General features: G+C 33.3%; 1 protein-coding gene and 1 long non-coding RNA gene across 4 annotated transcripts; one reads left to right on the top strand and one right to left on the bottom strand.

The window, feature by feature from the left end:
* Window positions 1-22080, top strand: LOC141597038 (uncharacterized). 3 transcript variants are annotated; one of them, XM_074417356.1, is made up of 9 exons: window positions 1-299; window positions 1457-1921; window positions 2028-2202; window positions 2581-2875; window positions 3009-3081; window positions 3754-3844; window positions 3979-4058; window positions 20339-20661; window positions 21993-22080. In XM_074417356.1, the coding sequence occupies exons 1-8, from the start codon at window positions 210-212 to the stop codon at window positions 20636-20638; spliced, it is 1569 nt and encodes a 522-aa protein (XP_074273457.1). In that variant the 5' UTR covers window positions 1-209; the 3' UTR covers window positions 20639-20661; window positions 21993-22080. The 3 variants fall into 3 exon arrangements, with proteins under 3 accessions (XP_074273457.1, XP_074273464.1, XP_074273470.1); XM_074417363.1 differs by lacking the exon at window positions 21993-22080 and adding an exon at window positions 21277-21410; XM_074417369.1 differs by lacking the exons at window positions 20339-20661; window positions 21993-22080 and adding an exon at window positions 5773-5861.
* Window positions 22081-22885: 805 nt separating this feature from the next.
* On the bottom strand, window positions 22886-23372 carry LOC141597056 (uncharacterized). The gene is made up of 2 exons (XR_012522676.1): window positions 23284-23372; window positions 22886-23086 (listed from the first exon to the last, which is right to left on the bottom strand). It is a non-coding gene; the product is annotated as an uncharacterized LOC141597056 (long non-coding RNA).
* Window positions 23373-23716: the final 344 nt, after the last annotated feature.

Raw genomic sequence — 23716 nt, 5'->3', positions numbered from 1 at the left:
ATTCTACTGTACTCACTGCAAATATTATCTACAGATCCGAAGCTGAAAAAAGATGCCTTTGTTGTGCATTTGCATCATCATTGTTTATCCCAATCATTTCCCCCATTTCCTTTCTCTCTCTTTTGTCTTCTTTACTCTACTTTTCCTGCATTTTTTCAACTTTTCTTATCAAAGTTACTATCTTTCTCAATTTTTAATTTCTGGGTAAAATGGAAAATTCTGTGATTCAGCTTACAGTTGTTGATGATGGTATAACTGATGCTCACTGTCAAACTCACCAAGTCTCTTCTCATATTCAGGTGATTATGGATTTTCCATTCATTTTCTATTCGACTCGGTTTTATTCATTTGTTTACGTTTTTATTTTGTGGGAGGAATTTTGAACAAACGTAAGCAAATGGGCAAAAAGTAAAACCAATGGATAGTAGTGTCATTATGTAAAGTTGTTGGTCCATTGTAATTTTCACAAATTATTGGACATTTTGTAATCTTTAGTTTTATAAGCTTGTGAACTCTCACAACCCTCTCCCATCTGCTCCTCACACTTGTCCCCTTGTCTCACGTCACAAGCTTGTGACGGATTTTGACAGTCACAAATGAGAATTTGTGAAAGCGTAGTAAAGTTCTCTGATTGCGGTCGCTAAAGCTAGTAAATACGGAATATAGCCTTTTTCTTGGTTTTATTGTGAGGTTGGTACGTCTCTTTGGGTGTAAAGTGTAAACATGCTGATATCTTTGACGATTTTCGTGTCGAAATTTGGAGTTGAATGATGGAAGTTTGAAGTTTGAACATGTGATGGACAAGTCAAGGACATGACTCATTTGTCAATTAAGAACCAGCCCTCCAGAACTAAGTTATAGGACTTTCGTTTACTAGCATGGCTGTGGGTTGATTATAAATTTTGCAGAAGCTGAGGCTCTCAAAATTGCTGCTTTATGGTAGAATGGGAAGTTGTATGATAAATTTAGATTCTGTATGGTCTAGATCATGGTATTATATGTGGACTGCGACACCTCATTTCATTGCGACTGATTTGTAATTGTTTAAAGGCTAACAGAACCGCTTCTGACCGTGGTTCAAATGACTAGCATGGGCGTTGTTACTCTTAGAATCATGTGTTGGCAGTATGAAAACTAGAGAGAATGCTATATTGGGTACTGGTGTAGTATAACAAGTTGAGAATAATGCAGTCTCTTTCAGGCCCATATTGTTGGTTTGCTCAAGGTTGGTTGGTATTAAACATTTGGTAAAGCGGTAGAGGTCAAAACTATAAACCACAAATCATCTATGACTTGAATTTTACTACTCAATCCCCAATTTACTACAAGCAATTTTTTGGTGCCCATGAAATCTAATAGTACAACCCAGTTTTATTACCAGCGTTGATCTGACAGTGGAACTGATGACACATATTACATCAACATTAAACAATTTATTTTATTTTGTGTATATCAGGTCGAAGAGATCAGTGAAAGCATTTCAGGTCGTCAATCACGACGCCCGAACCTTTCTCTTCTGGAAATCCCCGTTAGGACTGTAGAGAGTGCCGTCTCTAGTATCATAAGGACAGATAATCCTACATTACCAAGTCCATATTCCGTTAGAGCAGACCTCCCACCAAGGCCCTGCTCAGCCGGGTTCAGATCATCTATGAGGAGTATGCTTCCTCAAAGGAATTCCTCTACAAAGACACTATCCGAGGATGGTGAAAAGTCAGTTTTAATCTTCGCAAATATGCCAAAATCAGATTTTCCTTCAGACAAGCCTTGTACTTCAAGATCATTCTCTCTGAAACAGGTCTTTTCTTCTCCCTCAACCAAGAGGGCTTGTTCATTGCCAGGGACGCCATTTGCAAATTTAAGTTCCAAGCCTGAAGAAGAAAGGACTGTGACTGTTGTTGTTGACCATCAAGATACTTCTGTGAGTACTTATTATTGCTTCTTCATGATATTCAGGCTGCTTTGCTGTTTGATTTAGTCGATGTGCTTTCTTAATGTTTACCAAGTTATGTACTCGTCTTTGTCAGTATCAAGACGCACAACTGCTCATGAAACGCTCATTTTCAGTTCCTGTAAAGTTAAAGAATCCAAGCTTAAAAAGATTAGGTTCCACGGGGGGTGTAATCCGTGTCGTTCCGGTGACACAACAAACACTGGAAGTTGATAACTCTTTGACAACTGATGGCACGGTTAGTGACAATGGTATGAATACAGTGGTCATAATATCAGTAACCTTCAATTATACTAATTTTCAAGTGAGAATCACATTTAAGAAAGTTCTGTTTTGGTCGGTCCTCTTTGTCCGCTCATAATAAATAGTACTCCCTTAAGTATTTTTTTTTTTTTTGAGAATATGGGCTAGTTAATTTGCATCTTTATTACTCCCTCTGATTCACTTGTGTTGCCAGTAGTCTTGGTTTTTCAAAGTTGGCCTTTGATGAATTAGGAGTTGGTCGATGCAAACTGCAATGCAATTTTCATCATGGATCGTCTGGAAACCGGAAACTGGAAACTGGAAACTGCTGCTTATTTGTGTTTAATACACAAGGGCCATTATGCTTATTTATGCTGTTGTATCAGATAATGAGGAAGCCGGTGAGGATATCCCTGAGGAAGAAGCTGTTTGCCGCATTTGTTTAGTTGAGTTAAGCGAAGGAGGTGATGCGTTCAAATTGGAGTGTAGTTGCAAAGGTGAGCTTGCACTTGCTCACAAGGAATGCGCAGTCAAGTGGTTTACCATAAAAGGAAACAAGATTTGTGATGTTTGCCAGCGAGACGTGAAGAATCTACCAGTTACATTGTTGAGGCTACAGTCCCATTCTGTACAACGACGGCCATCAACCATTCGAGAACAGACGGAAACGACAAGTTACAGGCAAGTTTGTGACTTCCTCAAGCTACTCTGCGGCACATATACTCCTTGGTTGATAGATAGGCTTAACTGGTCTGACCTACATGACAACTATTATTTTAAATTGATTGGATGCTCTTTCGTTTTTTGCTGACAGGGTCTGGCAGGATATTCCAATTCTTGTGATTGTGAGCATGCTGGCATATTTTTGCTTTCTGGAGCAACTTCTGGTACAAGTTTCTTCTTATAAAATTGATCTTAATGTTCTATGTTAATTTATCGTATTACCGTGTCCAGCAAATACTGTTTTTTCTTACTTCGAAGATGTCATCTAGCTTAACATGTAAAGTTATTAAGTTAATGTATCATTAGCTGTGTTCAAAACCCGTCAGCACTAAAACTGCATTTATGGCTCCCTTTATACCAAAAAATGACTCACCAAACTGACAGTCATTGGAAACGGCTTTGAGACATTAAGGGAATGTTGTCGTTGTTGAGTTCACTTATCTGCCCATACGAACGTATGCCAACTGCATACATCACACTACTCGAAGTAGTTCATGTGTCTAAATATTGGAGTATCAATTTATGTGCCTAAATATTGGAGTGACGTAGTTCATGTGTCTAAATATTGAAATAGCAATTTAAGTGTCTTAACTCATAAGTATTGGAGTAGCGTTCATGTGTTCAAGCCTTCAAGAGTTCAAGGTAATTAACTTTACATAATTATGAGGTACATTAGTGAAATTAGTTAGTTGATTTACCTACAAATGCAAGTTTCTTTACTGTTACCATGATAAGTATAGATGGATGCCACTGTTTATGTTGTTCTGCTGTTGGCTGAATATTGTAGCGTCTGTACACCATTTTGCTCATGGATTTAGGACTAATATCTTTCACAGATTTCTGATCTAGGTCCCCGTGCTCTAGCTGTATCACTACCGTCTGCGTGTGTCCAAGGTCTTCTCTCGTCTATGATAGCGTCTACAATGGGTAAGTTCTCTAATGTGTTAAACCTTAAGACTATTTTGTTCTCTGTCCTGCATGCAGTTGGAAAGTTTAATGAAGAAATGTAACCTCCAAATCTGAATTATCATTTCCTAATAGCTTTGCTTTTATGAAAGCAGTGAGCAAAGGCTACATATGGGCTTATGCATCCTTCCAGTTTTCAATTGTTATCCTCTTTGCGCATATCTTCTATACTTTGGTAAGTAAACATTTTTCACGCTAAATTTTATTTATTAAGTAAAGGGAGACACTAGGGCAATTTCTAAGTCGACAAGTCAGTACTTGTCAATATAAGTGATATGATAAATTTGGTTAATAAAAGGGGTTCCCAATATAATTGGAGTAGTCAATCTATCCTTGACTAAAAGAAAAGATGAAGAAACACATTTATCATTCACGCAAATATAAGCTTTTGGAATTTTGAACTCAATATTGAGTTTTTCTCCTCCTTCATGAGAAAGAGTATGAGAGGTTTTCTGAAAATAAGTAGTAGGTATCATACCTTCTTGAATCACGTTCAAGTCAGCTCCACTATCAACAAGAGCAATAAGATCATTCTTGAAATAATTACCAATCTTTAAGCTGACTTTAATATACCATTTCTGGCTTATTACAGATTCTATATTCTGTAAAAATTCATTCCCATTATTCAAAGCAATAATTTGCTTTTCTGATTCCTCTTTTTGAACCATTCCTTCAGATTGTATAAAGTGTTTATTTATACTACTATCCATATTCTTTGGAACAGAATTATCATCTGCTTCCTTAGTATCATTACCAAGGATTTGTAACACCTCTAAATTAGATATCCTAATATCTTGCTGCTTAGTGTGTTCCTTCATAATCTTAATTTCTTCCTTAAGGTTTTCCATTTCTATAAGAACATCTTTTAAAGAAGTAGGTTGAGCAGTAGTCTTTCTTTCTTTAGAAGCTTGAAAACTTCACTCATAGTGTAGGGCTTATTCTTCTCTTGGTTTCCTAACCAAGAAGCTTGAGTACCAGAACTACTGGGTTCCTTACCCATTATATCAATCAATTTTGATCTTGCCTCAGGGTCCTTAATACTTTGAAAGATCTTAATCCAATCCTGAGTTTCAATAACATTTATTCTATTATCCTCAAATTGAGATACTAAATTATAAAAATCATTTTCTTCCCATATACAAGGTTTATTATTAGAACAGGGTTCATATTCTGAACTGGAAGATTCAGATGATTCAGATAAATAGGAATCATTATCCATGACTTTAATTCCTTCATCAGTGCTGTCAGAAGTTTCCAATTCATTATCTGAAACCAATAATATCTTACACAACTTATCCTTAAGGCTATCATCAATATCCAAACTAGAAATCTTATTCTTAGTCCAACAATTTCTTGCAATATGACCAACTTTATTACATTTATAACGAACTGTTGGTTTTTCATACTTCTGCGCCTTCTTACTAGACCTTCTTAAGGCTTTCCTTTCAGCCTTTTTCTCGTATTTTACCTTAGAAAACCTTTTCTTCCTCCTTTTATAATAAGGTTTTTCCTCAAAGTTTTTACCAGAACTTTGCTTATACCTTTTCTTTTTAGGATGAATTGGGACATCCATTCCAAACTGGTTACAGAATTCACCTAATTGATTCTTATCCAGTAAATTCTGCCTCTTTAATTGCTGATTCAATTTAAGCTCATTGCAAAGGTTTAAACCTTCTTGAATACAAGTTCCTATGATACTACCATACGTATATCTATCATAAGGAATAGAGGTATACCCATTTCTAAGGTATTCCTAGATCTTGAGAGTCCTGCATTAGAATACTGAAAGAAGACTGACTATGTAGTGACGTCATTGATGCATCAGATTTAGATTCCTTTATTGACACATCGGATGTAGATGCCTTATCAGTATTTTTCTTCTTTTGTAGGGTTTCCCATAAGGCTTTTTGATAAGCCTCCGTAATTTCTTCATCAGTAAGACCAGAGATCTGGGAAATCATTAGCCCATAAACTCAAAGTAGCATCAATTTCTTTATGCCTTTGCTTCCTTGCAGCTTGTTCCTCCTTGTTCTTTTTGATCAAGAAAATATGTAATTTTATCCTTAAGTAGTTTAATTGTAGGAGCAGAAAGGAATTCACCTTCCTCATCTTCTTCAAGCATTTTGTCCCAAAACTTTGAATAGGACCGATATTTGAGACACGACATTCCTCGGGTATAGCCCGTTATTGGAGCAGCTCTCCAAATCCATGGTATGGAAAAACCCATGAAAAAAATGTAAATTTTCAGGTATATTATCCTAAGTAGCAGGCTTAAGCTCTTGCCATTGAAGAAATAAGTCTTTAAATAATTCTGGTAAAATTTTTGGGTTAGTCCCATAAAAATTCCACCATTCAATAAACCAATTTGGTAAATCATGGTTATTAACCATTAGTTTAATGAACCATGAATGGCTCAAATAATCATTTTCATATAAAAACGTTTTATTAAACGCTTGGATATAATCCCAATAATTATATTTCATCTGCACATTCTTCAGTATAAGTGATTTTTCAGTAAATGGAGATATACCCCAATCATTTAGGGAAAATATATTCCCAATAATTATTTTAGAGAACTTATAAGTCTCTTTATTTGAATTGTGCATAAAATGTTGAATTGTGCACCCATTGGCCTTGAGAATCTCTTCATAGAAGAGTGTAGGTTTATAAGTTTCTTGGGTATAACCCAATCCTCCTAGGTACCTCTTATGAAGATACCAGGGATCATTTTCCCATTTTTCATCACCTTTATTGAGTAAGAGTATAACTCTTTCTTCGCTATTATTAAGCAACATCTCATCTTCTTTGCTAGTATTAGTTCGTATTACTGCTGAAGATGAAGAAATGCCATTTGAATAATAGTTATAGTGGAAAATGCATCTATGAATGGAACATAGATGACTTTACAGATAAACAAATTTATAATCAGATCCACAGGATTATGATGTATAGTACTATGTGCAAGATTGCTGGTAATAGCGATGTTGTTGTTGCCAAGATGATTACTGCAGGATTTACTGGCCAATTAAAAGGTTGGTGGGACAATTGTTTGTCTCAAGAAGCTCGGACTATGATTATTGATACTAAGATTGATATGCCTGATGGTATACGGAAGGAAAATGTTGTGTATACCCTTGTAGTCAACATAGTTGAACACTTTACAGGGAGATATTCTGATAATAATGAGAATATTAGAACCCTATTACAGAATTTAAGATGTAAAACTCTTACAGATTTTAGGTGGTATAAGGATACTTTCCTTAGTAGAGTTATGGAATTACCAGAAGCCTCCAGTGAACACTGGAAGTCTAAGTTTGTGGATGGTTTACCTTATCTTTTTGCTGAGAGGGTTAGGAATAACCTTAGAAATGGGTATACCTCTATTCCTTATGATAGCTATACGTATGGTAGTATCATAGGAACTTGTATTCAAGAAGGTTTAAACCTTTGCAATGAGCTTAAATTGAATCAGCAATTAAAGAGACAAAATTTACTGGAAAAGAATCAATTAGGTGAATTCTGTAACCAGTTTGGAATGGATGTCCCAATTCATCCTAAAAAGAAAAGGTATAAGCAAAGTTCTGGTAAAAACTTTGAGGAAAAACCTTATTATAAAAGGAGGAAGAAAAGGTTTTCTAAGGTAAAATACGAGAAAAAGGCTGAAAGGAAAGCCTTAAGAAGGTCTAGTAAGAAGGCGCAGAAGTATGAAAAACCAACAGTTTGTTATAAATGTAATAAAGTTGGTCATTGAGCTTGTAACCATATTAACCTTTGAGTTTTGTAAAACTACTATCTCCTTGGCCCGGGTTTAAAAGCGGCCATTATTATTGTTGTTGTTGTTGTTGTTGTTGTTGTTGTTGTTGTTGTTGTTGTTGTTGTCGTCGTCGTCTAATGATCACACGAAAGCGGTTAGAAAAATTAAGAGTAAAGTTATATCTTTACCATCCCTTAGTTTGGCAAACCTCATTGGGAAAAAATAGTAGAAACTGATGCTTCAGATATTGGTTATGGAGGGATTTTTAAACAAATTGATCCCAATAATAAACAGGAATTTTTAGTCCGTTTCTATTCAGGAAAATGGAATTCTGCACAATCTCATTATGCAACTGTTGCTAAAGAAGTTTTAGCCATAGTCAGATGTGTTTTAAAATTTCAAAATGATTTATATAACCAAAAATTTACAATAAGAACAGATTGTAGTTTTGCGAAATTTATGTTTCAAAAAGATTTTAAACATGATGTTTCCAAACAAATGTTTGCAAAGTGGCAAGCTCATTTAGCCCCTTTTGATTTTGAAATACATTATAAAAAAAGATCTGATAATCACCTCCCTGATCACCTCCCTGATTTTTTAACAAGGGAGTATTTAACTCTATAAGAGTTTGTTATTTGTTTCAGGAATGGATTTTGGTCGAGGCCGTGGCCGTGACCGCTTTTCTTATCCTTCTAATAGAGGGAGAGGAAGACAATCATTCGAAATTATCAGACATGGGAATAACCCAGGATAATCATCCGAAATTATGAGATATGGGAATAACCCAGGCACAATTATCAGATATGGGAATAACCCAGAACCAGGATCATCATCTGGTTATATAAGACCAAGTAATACCTTGGCACAATATGGTGGAAAAAGGCTAATAGCCAAAAATTTATGTGATAATATCACAAAAGAAGAATTTGATGAATTCCAAATATGGAAACAAAAAGAACTTAATATAAGTTCTCCATCTTTTAGAAAAATTATGGAAGATTCTCTTGATGAAAAAGAGAAAATGGTGAAATCACCAGAGGAAAGGGAGATAATTATACTCCTAAATTCTGACAAAAAATGGGAAGATAATCCCTGGTTATTATATAACCGTTATTTAACAAATAATCAATATCCTATGGAGACTTATAAAAGTCGAAGTTTTTATGAAGGAATCATCGCTGATAATGAATGCAATTTTAAGCATTTTGAGGATCCAGGAAATTTCTGGAGATTTTCAAAAATTAATATCAAAAGGATAATATCCATTGAAGAATGGGGAATAACTCCATCTACTTCTAAAACCTTGATAAACAAAAATAATATCAAAGTTGAGTACAATTACTGGGATTACATCCAGGCTTTTGACAAAGTTTTCTTATATGAAAATCCTACAAAAAGCCATACATGGCTAATAAAAATTTACCCTGAAGTTTTTGATCAAAATCTACCAACTTGGTTAATTAAATGGTGGCAATTTTATGGAACTAATGAAGATATCCTGCCACAAATGTTTAAAAATCTTTATGACGAATGGAAAGAATTACTTACAAAAACTGATCAGGATGATATTCCTGGCATTATTCAAATGAATTTCTTTATTGAATTTTCTATTCCCTGGATTTGGAAGTTTACCCCCAAAACAGGATATACTGATCTCAAATTATTTTGTTTAAAAAGAGAATCATATTCTCGTTTTTGGGACGCAATGTTAAGACAAGATAAGGACACTAATGAGTTAAAGTGTATATACACAATCAATTTAATTCAAGACAAGATTGATAGTCTAATTATCTTCAATGCTGAAGAATCTGGAGAATTGGAAGAGCACCAACTATCGGAGAATTATTTCAAATCAAAGATAAATCAAGTTTGAAATTCTTAGCCATTATTCCAAATTGGCAAAAAGGGCTTTAGCTCAAAAACAAATGCATGAGGATAATAAATCTCAGACAAGCGATATATCAATGACAATGTCTACAAAAGATCAATAAGCAAGAACAAATTTGACATTTTTCAAGATGCTCAAGAAATGGAAGCAGAGATAGAAGTCCAATTATTAATAGAAGAAGAAATAACAAATAAAAAGGCCAAAGATGCCAAATCAAAAGACAAAGGAAAAATAGTGGAATAAAGATGCCATCCAGAAGACGCATGCAACTGAAATAGTAAAAAGATGCAACTCAGAAAATGCACAATAGAGCATTAGCAATAGTTCTCGCACTAATAAAGTGGAATAGTTCTAAGCACTAATAAAGTGTGGTTGTTTTTCAAAGCTTACAGTACAATTACTGTTTGTGAATAGTTTTCTTTTTGCCTATATAAACAGGCAGTTGTTTTAGTTAAAGGCAGGCTTCTCCTACCCCTCTCTCTAGTTTTCTCTCTCTCCCCCTTGTAAATCTTCTTTCGTTAATAACAATCTCGTCAACCGTTCGTCTTCTATTCTGAGCACAACTTAAGTTTGTAAGTTTTTTTTGTTTTTAATTTTGTTTTTAATTTAAATATATTTTTACTCTAAGGATGAGCCTAATAGACTAAATCCTTTGTTGAATTATGACAACACTTGATTAAGTTATATATGAAACCATGGATGTGTTATTATCTTAAGATGGTTTTATTACTTATCAACATAAAATAAGAAGGTTTAGTGAGGGTACACATTTTGTTCAATCTGAATTGATAACTGTGAATGGAGAGGCACCGTTTTGCCGTAATGCCGTGGTTAGGCGCTGGCGTTTTTCTTGTCATCTCCGAGTATGTTATCAGGTCAGATTTAACACTTTCGTGGTAATATCCCAATCACTTGTAATGAGCACTTGGGTGTGCAACCTCGTTCTTATACTATGTTGGTACCGTAAAAAGGTCGCGGATCTTTTCACGGTATCAACATAGTATAAGAACGAGGACACACACCCAAGTGTTCATTACTAGTGATTGGGATATTACCGTAAAAAGGTCGCGGATCTTTTCACGGTATCAAAAAAAATTTACAAACTTAAGTTGTGCTCAGAATAGAAGACGAACGGTTGACGAGATTGTTATTAAAGAAAGAAGATTTACAAGGGGGAGAGAGAGAAAACTAGAGAGAGGGGTAGGAGAAGCCTGCCTTTAACTAAAACAACTGCCTGTTTATATAGGCAAAAAGAAAACTATTCACAAACAGTAATTGTACTGTAAGCTTTGAAAAACAACCACACTTTATTAGTGCTTAGAACTATTCCACTTTATTAGTGCGAGAACTATTGCTAATGCTCCATTGTGCATTTTCTGAGTGGCATCTTTTTACTATTTCCGTTGCATGCGTCTTCTGGATGGCATCTTTATTCCACTATTTTTCCTTTGTCTTTTGATTTGGCATCTTTGGCCTTTTTATTTGTTATTTCTTCTTCTATTAATAATTGGACTTCTATCTCTACTTCCATTTCTTGAGCATCTTGAAAAATGTCAAATTTGTTCTTGCTATTGGATGCTGTAGACATTGTCATTGATATATCGCTTGTCTGAGATTTATTATTCTCATGCATTTGTTTTTGAGCTAAAGCCCTTTTTGCCAATTTGGAATAATGGCTAAGAATTTCAGCTTCAGTTTTATCTTTGATTTGAAATAATTCTCCAGATAGTTGGTGCTCTTCCAATTCTCCAGATTCTTCAGCATTGAAGATAATTAGACTATCAATCTTGTCTTGAATTAAATTGATTGTGTATATACACTTTAACTCATTAGTGTCCTTATCTTGTCTTAACATTGCGTCCCAAAAACGAGAATATGATTCTCTTTTTAAACAAAATAATTTGAGATCAGTATATCCTGTTTTGGGGGTAAACTTCCAAATCCAGGGAATAGAAAATTCAATAAAGAAATTCATTTGAATAATGCCAGGAATATCATCCTGATCAGTTTTTGGAAGTAATTCTTTCCATTCGTCATAAAGATTTTTAAACATTTGTGGCATGATATCTTCCATTAGTTCCATAAAATTGCCACCATTTAATTAACCAAGTTGGTAGATTTTGATCAAAAACTTCAGGGTAAATTTTTATTAGCCATGTATGGCTTTTTGTAGGATTTTCATATAAGAAAACTTTGTCAAAAACCTGGATGTAATCCCAGTAATTGTACTCAACTTTGATATTATTTTTGTTTATCAAGGTTTTAGAAGTAGATGGAGTTATTCCCCATTCTTCAATGGATATTATCCTTTTGATATTAATTTTTGAAAATCTCCAGAAATTTCCTGGATCCTCAAAATGCTTAAAATTGCATTCATTATCAGCGAAGATTCCTTCTTAAAAACTTCGACTTTTATAAGTCTCCATAGGATTTTGATTATTTGTTAAATAACGGTTATATAATAACCAGGGATTATCTTCCCATTTTTTGTCAGAATTTTGGAGTATAATTATCTCCCTTTCCTCTAGTGATTTCACCATTTTCTCTTTTTCATCAAAAGAATCTTCCATAATTTTTCTGAAAGATGGAGAACTTATATTAAGTTCTTTTTGTTTCCATATTTGGAATTCATCAAATTCTTCTTTTGTGATATTATCACATAAATTTTTGGCTATTAGCCTTTTTCCACCATATTGTGCCAAGGTATTACTTGGTCTTATATAACCAGATGATGATCCTGGTTCTGGGTTATTCCCATATCTGATAATTGTGTCTGGGTTATTCCCATATCTCATAATTTCGGATGATTGTCGTGGGTTATTCCGTATACGATAATTTCGAATGATTGTCTTCCTCTCCTCTATTAGAAGGATAAGAAAAGCGGTCACGGCCACGGCCTCGACCAAAATCCATTCCTGAAACAAATAACAAACTCTTATAGAGTTAAATACTCCCTTGTTAAAAAATCAGGGAGGTGATCAGGGAGGTGATTATCAGATCTTTTTTTATAATGTATTTCAAAATCAAAAGGGGCTAAATGAGCTTGCCACTTTGCAAACATTTGTTTGGAAACATCATGTTTAAAATCTTTTTGAAACATAAATTTCGCAAAACTACAATCTGTTCTTATTGTAAATTTTTGGTTATATAAATCATTTTGAAATTTTAAAACACATCTGACGTGATCTTGCTCGCGAGGGTAATACTATTATTCGCGAGGCTTGCAAATGGAGTCCTGAGCTAGCTGCTGCTTGTGAAGTATGGAAGGAAATTAAATTTGAATTCCAAGCAATGGATACCATCTAAACTAAGTAATCACTGTTCGTCTCCTTACTACAATCTGTTCTTATTGTAAATTTTTGGTTATATAAATCATTTTGAAATTTTAAAACACATCTGACTATGGCTAAAACTTCTTTAGCAACAGTTGCATAATGAGATTGTGCAGAATTCCATTTTCCTGAATAGAAACGGACTAAAAATTCCTGTTTATTATTGGGATCAATTTGTTTAAAAATCCCTCCATAACCAATATCTGAAGCATCAGTTTCTACTATTTTTTCCCAATGAGGGTTTGCCAAACTAAGGCATGGTAAAGATATAACTTTACTCTTAATTTTTCTAACAGCTTTCGTGTGATCATTAGACCAAGCACAATGATTCTTCTTCTTTGTCATATAAAAAATAGTCAGTATCTTTTGCCAAATCATTATAATAAGGTGAAATATAATTCAAACTTCCTAAGAATTTTTGAAGTTGAGTTTTGTCAATAATTTCATCTGGGAATTTAGACCCAAATTCAATACTTCTATTAATGGGAATAATTTGGCATTTCTCAATATTATGACCTAAAAATCTGATTTTAGTCTGAAATAAAGACATTTTAGTTTTAGAAATTACTAAACCATTAGATATGACAATTTTTTTGAAAATATCTAAATGCTTAAAATGTTCTTCTATATTCATGGAGAAGACGAGAATATCATCAATATAAACTATGATAAAATGGCTATAATTGTTAAAAATATCATTCATAATTTTTTGGAATTCCGATGGAGCATTTTTCAAACCAAAAGGCATAACATGCCATTCATATTGTCCAAAAGGAACATTAAAAGCGCTTTATATCTATCTATCTGGTCAATTTGAATCATTAATAACTGATTTTAAATCAAATTTAGAAAATATGAGAGCTTTATACAAACGATCTAATAAGTCTTTTTTATTAGGTATTGGATATCTAATCCATTTTAAGACTTTATTTAAAGGTTTATAATTAATAACTAATCTAGGAACTCCTCGTTCCTTTTCAGCATTTTTGTTAACATAAAAAGCTGTACATGACCATGGTGATTTGGATGGTCCAATAAGTTTTTTCTCTATAAGAGAACTTATTTCTTTTTTGCAAAATTCCAAATATTCTGAATTCATTTGACAAGGTCTAGCCTTGGTAGAAACATTTTCTTCCTTAAAATCTTCTTCATAAGGAAGATTTACTATATGCTTCTTTCTATTCCAAAAAGCATTAGGATGATCATTGCAAATAGATAGAGAAAATTGGTTTTCAATATCGATAATCTTTTTCTTTAATTTAGGATTTTTTAGTTTTTGATCTATAGTCAAAATATTAACTTCATGTTTTAGAAAACTTAATTGATTTTCTTTTAAAGAGATTTTACTATAAATTTCATTTATAGCCTTCATGAAGGGTTTCATGATGAAACTAAAAGTAATAGTTTTTCCTTGATAATTGGCAGTTAAATTTTTATTATCTGCAGTAAAAGGATAAATTTTTGTTATAAAAGGTGTTCCAAGAATAATAGGAACAGGAACTGAAAGTTTATTCTTAATTAAAAGAAAGCTTAAAGGAATGCAGGTGTTATTAACACATATATCAGCTTTTGGGAGTTTAAATTCAATATCTAATTTATCTCCTCCTGCCTGAGATAAACTATGAGTAGTTTTGACAAAATATCTGGAGTCAATTTCTCCTTCTTGTATAACATTTAAATCTGCTCCAGTGTCAATTAAAGCAACAAATTCTTTAGAAAATTGATTATTAATCCTGAGTAAGATCTTAACATACCATTTTTGGCCAGCAACCATATTTATGGTTTGGAGAAATTTTTTATTTCTCTCTATTTCTGGGGGTGTATTAACAAGTTGCATAGCTTGATCTTTACCATCTATATTAGGGATAAAGTCAGGGATAGGAATATCATGGTTATCAATATCATGGTTATCAACCTTTTTACCTTTAGATTCCTGATCATTATTTATTAAATCATGTTAAAAAATAAAAAGTTTTTCAAGATTAGAAATTCTTATATCATTTCTTTGTTCTTCAATTTTAAGCCGTTTAATTTCAGATTTTAAATTATCCATCTCTTTCAAAATATCTTGTAAAGAAGAAGGACTAGAAGTCGTATTTTTATTTTGGAGACGTTTATAAACTTCATTTAAAGAACAAGGTTTTTCTTCTGTAAAATTCTTATTTTTATCATATTCACAATTATTATGAGAAGTGCTAGGTATATTTTCAATAATAATAGTTTCATTTACAGCTTTATCAGCTAATCTACAGTGACTATTTAACGTATATAAAGGTTTATAATAAATCCTGTAGCAAATACAAATTAATTCAGATCCTTTAGCATAATTGTAACCATGAGTTTTAACATTCAAAGTTAAAGCATCTAATATATTAGTATCTGTCAAAGATAACTGTAAATTTGGATAAACGTCAAAATAGACTGGACCATGGGCCAAACTGGATTAAACAACTCCAATAATTGACTTTTGCCAATTCAAATTTCTGCCATCTCTTAAGGCTGCAATAAAACTTTCTGGTAATCCTTCCAGAGTTAAAGGTTTTAAAGCCACTTGAACTAAACCAATATGAATAAATTGATGTTTAGATTTTCTAAATGGTTCCAAGTCATTATTATTTAAAAGTTGGAGATACATTTCTTCATTATTTAGAGAAATAGATTCCTCTGTGGTTTTAACTCTATGTTTTAACCCAATATATTCAAAAAATCCATAATTATAAATAGTTCTTTTGCTAACTTCTGGAATTGTCCATTTATTTAGCAAATCTAAATTCTGAGGATATTCAACCTCTTCAGTCATACTGTTTTTTACAGTAGACTTACCCGTATTAAGTACGTGTAAACTCATAAGATAAGAAAGTTGAATTATGACTTAACTATCATAAATTATATATACTTCCATGGCTCTGATACCAAATTAAGAAGGACCTTTTTACGGTACCTTTATAGTATAAGAACGATGTCGCACACCCAAGTGCTCATTACAAGTGATTGGGATATTACCACGAAAGTGTTAAATCTGACCTGATAACATACTCGGAGATGACAAGAAAAACGCCAGCGCCTAACCACGGCATTACGGCAAAACGGTGCCTCTCCATTCACAGTTATCAATTCAGATTGAACAAAATGTGTACCCTCACTAAACCTTATTATTATTATTAAAAAAAAAAAAAAAAAAACAGAAGTATTGAGTTTGGGTCTAAGTTTCCAGATGAAATTAATGATAAAACAAAATTCAAAGTCTTACTCAAGTGTGCTTTTGAAACACACAAAAATAGGCATGCATTATTTTACTCATCTTTTTCCTAATATTCCAAATGTGTGCACCTTTTCTTAATGCTTTTTCTTAGTGCTCATAATAGCACATCCAATGGTCCTTATTAACCTTTGAAACTATTTGCCAAATCATGAAAAATCTGGATATTTTTGTTAACATCATCTGCTATAATATTGTCCTCTTCTGGATTTTGAGCGTCTTGTAAAATATCAAATTTGTTTTTGCTGCTTGATACCATAGATATCGCCACAGAAGCATCAGTTTTCTGTGATTTGTCATTATCATTATTGGCCTTTTGAGCCAAAGCGAAATAATGTTGAACAACTTCTTCCTCTGTCTTGTCTTGTCTTGTCTTGTCTTGTCTTGTCCTGGATATTATCCAAGGATTCAGAATGAACACCATCTAAATGACCATCCTCATTATTGAGATAAAGAATAGTAAAACTATCAATCTTTTCTTCAATAAGATCAAGAGTAGAACTACAATTGAGTTTTTTAGTGTCTTTATTTTCTCTGAGCATAGTGTCCCAGAAGCGAGAATATGATTCTCTTTTTAAACAAAATAATTTTTCTTGGGTATAACCCGTTTTTGGAATAAATTTCCAAATCCAAGGAATAGAAAATTTAATAAAAAATTGCATTTGGATAATTCCAGGAATATTATCCTCTGGAGCCTTTGGTATAACCTCTTTTCATTCATTATATAGATCTCTAAATAATTGAGGTAATATTTCCTCTGATGTTCCATAGAACTGTCACTATTTTATTAACCAGGGCGGTATAATTTGGTTATAAATTTCTAGGCTAATTTTTATGAACCAAGTATGACTTCTGTAGTCATTTTCATATAAAAAAGTTTTATCAAATGCTTGAATATAATCCCAATAATTATACTCAATACGAGTTCCTTTGATAATTAAGGATTTTGTTTTGAGAGGAGTGATTCTCCATTCTTCAATGGATATAACCTTTCTGATTATAATTTTTGAGAAATTATAAATTTCTGCGTCAATAGTAGTGAAATGATTGATTTCACAACCATTTGATGAAAGTATGTTTTCATAAAAAAATCTGTTCTTATATGACTTCATTGTATAATTGCTATTTATGAGATATCTCTCACATAGAAGCCAGGGCTGATCTTCCCATCTTTTTTTAGGAAGCTTGAATTATATTTGTCTTTTTGTAAAAAAAAAAAAATTCTCTTATAGAGAAAAAGGGTTATACTCCTTCCAAACAAATAAGATGCTTTAAGTGCAATAAAATTCTTTATCTCAATAATGAGGATGGTCATTCAGATGGTGTTCATTCTGAATCCTTGGATAATATCCAGGACAAGACAGAGGAAGAAATTGTTCAACATTATTTCGCGTAGCTCAAATGGCTTTGGCTCAAAAGGCCGATAATGATGATGACAAATCACAGAAAAGTGATGCTTCTATGGCGATATCTATGGCATCAAGCAGCAAAAATAAATTTGATATTTTACAAGACGCTCAAAATCCAGAAGAGGACAATATTATAGCAGATGATATTAACAAAAATACCCAGATTTTTCATGATTTGACAAATAATTTCAAAGGTTAATAAGGACCATTGGATGTGCTATTATGAGCACTAAGGAAAAGCACTAAGAAAAGGTGCACACATTTGGATTATTAGGGAAAAGATGCGTAGAATAATGCATGCCTATTTTTGTGTGTTTCAAAAGCACACTTGAGTAAAACTTTGAATTTTGTTTTGCTTTTATAAAGCACACAGTAAATCTACTGTTAGGTAATTTATCTGTTTTCCGCTCCTTGCCTATAAAAGGATGCGTTTTTTATTGTTGAAAGCAGGCTTTTTCCTGGCTCTTTCTCTTTCTCTCACTTGTAAATCTTCTCTCTTTTTAATAAAAGTTTACTAAGCGTTTCTCATCTACTGGTTACAACATTAAGTTTGTAAGTTATTTCTTTAATTTTTGTATTTATTTTTATTTTATTTTTATACTCTAAGGATGAGCCTTATAGGCTAAATTATTTTGGGACTAAGGCTCTGATGTGTTATTGTTTTGTGTTACTCTAAGGATGAGCCTTATAGGCTAAATCATTTGTTGAATTATGACAAGACTTGACTAAACTACCTATTTGACCATGGTTATGTTATTTTTTAGAATTGGTTTTATTACTTATCAACGTAATTTATGAGGGTTTAGTGAGGGTATATATTGTGTTCAGTTTGAACTACGACCTGTGTGGGTATACTGCACCGTTTCTTTGTATCTTAGATAGAAGGCGCCCGACTTTTTGCGATCATCTATAGGTTTTCAACAAGTTCAAATTTAACACTTTATAGTAAAATCCTAATCACTTGTAATGTACGTACTCTTGAGTATCACCTTTTCATGTATTACTTTGATAAGTCTGTAAAGGTCCGGCTATATTTGGTATCAACATATTATTATTAAAGGGTTAGATGTCGAATTAGGTGCGAAAAAGATGGTGTATTTCTAAGTATATTGGTTGTCCACATTGAAAAATAATGTAGATGTGGTAAATATACTACATAGTTGAATTGTCCCACATTAGAAGATTATCATGAGGTGAGGTATCACATGATTATAAATAGGAGTCTATTTGAAACTTAGGGGTATCAACCCAAAATCTTTTGAATCGCTTAAATATTATCTTAGAGAGTTCTTATAAGAGTTTGTATTAACGACAAACCTTAGTTACAACAATACCATACAAATATTAATCACGTAGATATTTATAAAAGCGATTATATATTACTATATTAGTGATATTATAATGTCTATTTTAAGACAATCAATAGTATAATAACTTTATTTAAGACAAAATCATAATTAAAAAATAAAATGGGTGCTAAATATATATATATATATATATATGATAATCTCTGCACTAAAATAGAAAATTTATGAATTATAATACAATCAAGTGTTGTATAAAAAAATCTTGAATCCACAAACAAATCAATAATGAGCTTTTTTACTTTGATAAATAGTAGAATTAAATCTTTATTACTTTCAAATATAGGTAATTATTATGCCTCATTACATTTGAGTAACTAAAACACATCATAATTTTTAACCATTAATCAAAATCGCACCTGAAAAAGAAAATATTTTGCATTTGTTTATACATTTTATTGCTTCCTCAATTACATCTTAAAAATCGTGTTTGAAAAAAAAATGTAATTTAAATCATATCATTTGTACATATTTTAATTATGACAAAAAATGGAAAAAAAACGTACGAATATAAATAGATAGTATAGTATTTTCTCATTATTAAATCGGGTTGGATATCGAAATAGGTGCAAAAAAGATGGTGTACTTTTTCGTGTGTTATTTGTCCCACATTGGAAAAATAGTTTAGGTGTGGTAAATATACTACATAAATAGTTGAATTGTCCCACAACATAAAATTGTCATAAGGTGGAGTATCCTAAAAATTAATTTAGGAAAGTATCATAAGTAATATTTTTTGATGTAAAAAATAAAGTGGAGAATCTTTTAATTATTATAATATTTATTTCCTAAATTATATTCAAGTGACGTTTCTAATTTTTATATAAAAACTTTTACATTTCATTTCGCAAAAAAATATCGTTAAGAAAATTATGAAAATAACATAATTTGATTTGTGGTGAAAATACTATCATTAGCCTGTAGATTTCAAATAATTTGTATATATATAAAATTGTGTATTTCTTAGTATGTTATATGTCCCACATTGAAAAATAATGTAGGATTATATAAAAATAATAGAATTGTCCCACATTGAAAAATTAACATAAGATGTGGTGGTCTTATGATTATAAATATGAGGTATCCTTGGAACTTAGGTATCAACCCAACATCTTTTGCGTCTCTTAAATAAGATGTTTTGACTTTTGATCATATCTAAATAAATGATTAGATATAAGATGTAAATATTAAGAACTTATAACCATTTTTTGTTACTAAGTCAATTACCCCGTTGCAACGCACGGGCATCCAAACTAGTAATTTAATATAACTAACTTGCCTATGAGTTTCCATGGCCCTGCTGTAAGTTTTGTACCCATATTATGAGCACCCCCGTCAACGACTCAAAGATAAGCCGACATGTGCATCTTCACACTAAGTATGCTTATTGAATACTTCACTTTCTTGTTGACATGAAAGTTTTCATTTTTGACGTTTTCAAATTTGCAGCTCAAAGTTAATTCTCTGCTCTCGATTCTCCTTTCGTCGTTCACTGGTTTTGGAATTGCAATAAGCACAAATGCATTAATAGTTGAGTATCTTAGATGGAGAACAAGTTCTGCTCAACTATCTCCCCGTAATCCCATTTACCGAAGTAGGCACCCGAGACAACACCATCAAAATCATCACCTTCGTCATGTCAATATGCACCAGTTTCAGCACCAGACACATCAGCATTCGGTTCATGTAGACGTTTCACTGAGTTCCATTGAACATGTTGGACATGGAGCAAGGGTACAACGCACATAAATGCGACCTGGTAACTATCAAAGGTACTAACTACTCTATTACTTTGAAGCTTTGCAATTTCAGCATCATTTAGGTGTCAAAACATGTTTTCCTACTCTACTTATAAATCAAGTGGCATATATATAGTGTGAAGAAACCCAAAGTTTCCACATGTGAGGGTTGTCTCACATTGATAAAAGAGGAGAAGAATTATCACTTTATAAGGCAATGGGCTATTCCCTCTATTGTCAATTGGTTTTAGAGTGGAACCCTCTTGGGCCTAAGTTGTGGACTCTTTCTCCTCTGTTTGGGTGCGGCCCAGGCCCGTTGTTGAATTTAAGCTAAAGACCTGAGTTTCATGAGCCAAAGTTTGCAGAGACGGACGAGCAAAGTTGCTTAGTTGAATGAATTTGTCCAGTCTGTGTGAAAAGTGGGCCTCACATGTGTGAGGGTGTGAGGGGGAGTGTGTAAAGCTACCCTCTATAGTTCATGGTGTAGATGTTGGCTCACTTGGCTAGCTTAGTTGGTGAAGTCATCGTCATCGACCAATAGTGATGTGATCACACCCCATATTGTGGGTGGCGTTAACTGATTCCTAGTTCCCCTTTAGCTTGATATGCAATAACAGTTACCGAATGTAATATTGATTCTCTTTCCAGAAATCATTGTTGATTGAGTCTGTCTTCTTTGCACAAGAGCAATTTTGATGCGGAAGGATTTGTTTTTGGGTAAATGGAGCCACATGAGCACTTTATATTGTATTGAGTACAATCTTGATGCCGGCATCAGGGTAGAGTGTGTTGGTGATTTAAGAGTAATTACCGGTTTTATTTTGCGTAATTAAGGTTGGTTCGTTAGTGGGTAATTTCTGAATAATAAATTGCAAGTTCGGGAAAATACGGAGAGTATACTTGCATAATTATTTACGGAATTACGGTTTAGCATTCGGACGAATGACTATGATGGGGTCTCGCGGGATACGGAACTTAGTTCCGTGTCTAATCTGAAAATATAATTAATTAATTTCAAAGGAAAACGATTCAACGTATCCTGGTTCTGAAGAGTTGTAACTCTTCAGAAAAACTTCCCTCCCTTCCCTATTTTCCTCCCTATATAAACAAAGAGGAAGAGAAGAAGCAAGATATAGAAAATTCTTCTGACATCAACAAACGTTTAACAAACTGCACACAATATTTCTATATTACGTCTCGATCTTTGAGTGCCAAAGACAGGGACCGTCTTATCTCAAGAGAAAAATTCGGTATAACCCAGGCACAAGAATAAGGGTCGAATTATTCTATTAGGAAAGCAAGAGTCGATTCGGTCTGGTTTTGTTTGTCAAATTTATTGTTCGTAATAATCAATCCCATAACAGAGTGGTCAATTGCTTGCTGCTGGTAAAGAGTATCCAAAACTCGTGATAGGAGTGTACATACAAGGAAGCCATCTTAACAATCACCCTCTGGCCTCCACATCATTCTTTTGATATCTGACGATTTACCGCCTTGGAGAATCATATCATGCGGCCCTGCGCGATGAAGCTGCATAAAGTTGACATGCATAGAAGATATTTTCCAGAATGGGCAACTGTTTTGTACAACTAGGATTTCGTAAGTCTACAACCGTAATATTATGCTTGATGTTGATGGGTTTAAACCCAGGTCACGAGTGACTTCACCATGCTCAGCTGACATCTGCGACTAATAATTGCACTCTGCATTCATCAGCAGGCATCCATATTCAAGGATATAACTAACTACAGGTGAAACCAATGAACCTCCAAGATGCTCCAGAAATATTATGCTCATTTTCCCTGAGGACAAATGCCTTGCAATTTTGAAGATTATCAGTGGGATTAGTTTCGTTGAAGCAACAATCATTACTGGATGTTTGTTAATGATAAATTGTGATTTGTAATTAATCCTTAGTTGGTATACTTCAACTAAATAATTTGAGTGCATACTTGTGTCGGAAAATATTTGGATTAGCCTCCGAGACAATCAAGGTAAATATTAGTCACGTTGTAAGATTGCAGCCGGGTCTAGAGCAACTCATTACTCATTAGACAAACCGGCTGGCTGCTATGGTTCAGGAATGAAGTGCATTTTAGGTGTTGTGCAGTTGCGATCTCGTGCTTGTCGCATTGTTCGATCACTTTACTGTCTTATTAGCTCGTGCGAGTCTAGATGCACGCATAACAATATGATTTTCGGTTTTCTCTTTGTGGAACTCCCAAAATATCGTATTAAGTAATCGAAGGTCCGAATATTATTCAAAGTGAACGTTTCGTTTTTTCATTTAGATTGGAAGGTAATTAACTTCTTATAATACATGCGTAGTTACGTACAACAATATATCACGCAGGTGATCATGCTCATTCATGCTAGCATGAAACCAAAGGCCCAACTATGTCATCTAAAGTATTGCTTCCTACACCGGAGCGGAAGCATCATCCCCGTCTGCCTTCTCCTGCATACAACATGAATGCACCCTAATTAATTAACGACTAATTTAATTAACAACATTGGTTGAGTTATTTTCGTGTCATGCATAGCACAAAGAAATCATTAAACTTATCAATAACTAAAACTCGAATAACTTTGTAAATAGAACGACGAGCTAGAACAAAGGATACATACAAATGGAAGATTGAGCTACCTACGTACCTGAGAAGCGATAACCCAGCCAAAGATGGTCATGAACTGAAGACGTAAGTCCAATTCGCCACCAACCATTTTCAAGCAAGCAATAATTTTACTCCTTTATATCTCTCTATTTATAGAGGTTGTATCCCTTGAAATAAGGACACTTTTACTTATACGACTTATTCATATTGTTAGGCATGCAGTTTACCTTTGAAAACTACTTTATCCAACCTCTCACCATTAACCCTCGTCAGCTAGCTCAACAAATTGGCTACTTACAAACACCGTCAGGACGTCTCCGTATTATTTCGGAATGCCACAAGTTCACCAAATACTCCTTCCGATCAATCCATTTCATTCAACACGTTTGCTCAATAAGGTCAATCCAATTCCACACGTTTGTTAAATATAAATGACTAAATGACGCAAAAGTCCTAAAGTCACGAAAACAACA

This window comes from Silene latifolia, chromosome 1, assembly GCF_048544455.1.
Source record: "Silene latifolia isolate original U9 population chromosome 1, ASM4854445v1, whole genome shotgun sequence".
Classification (NCBI taxonomy): Eukaryota; Viridiplantae; Streptophyta; class Magnoliopsida; order Caryophyllales; family Caryophyllaceae; genus Silene; species Silene latifolia.
Note: the sequence above shows the minus strand (reverse complement) of the source record. Positions and strands in the feature narration are given on the sequence as shown.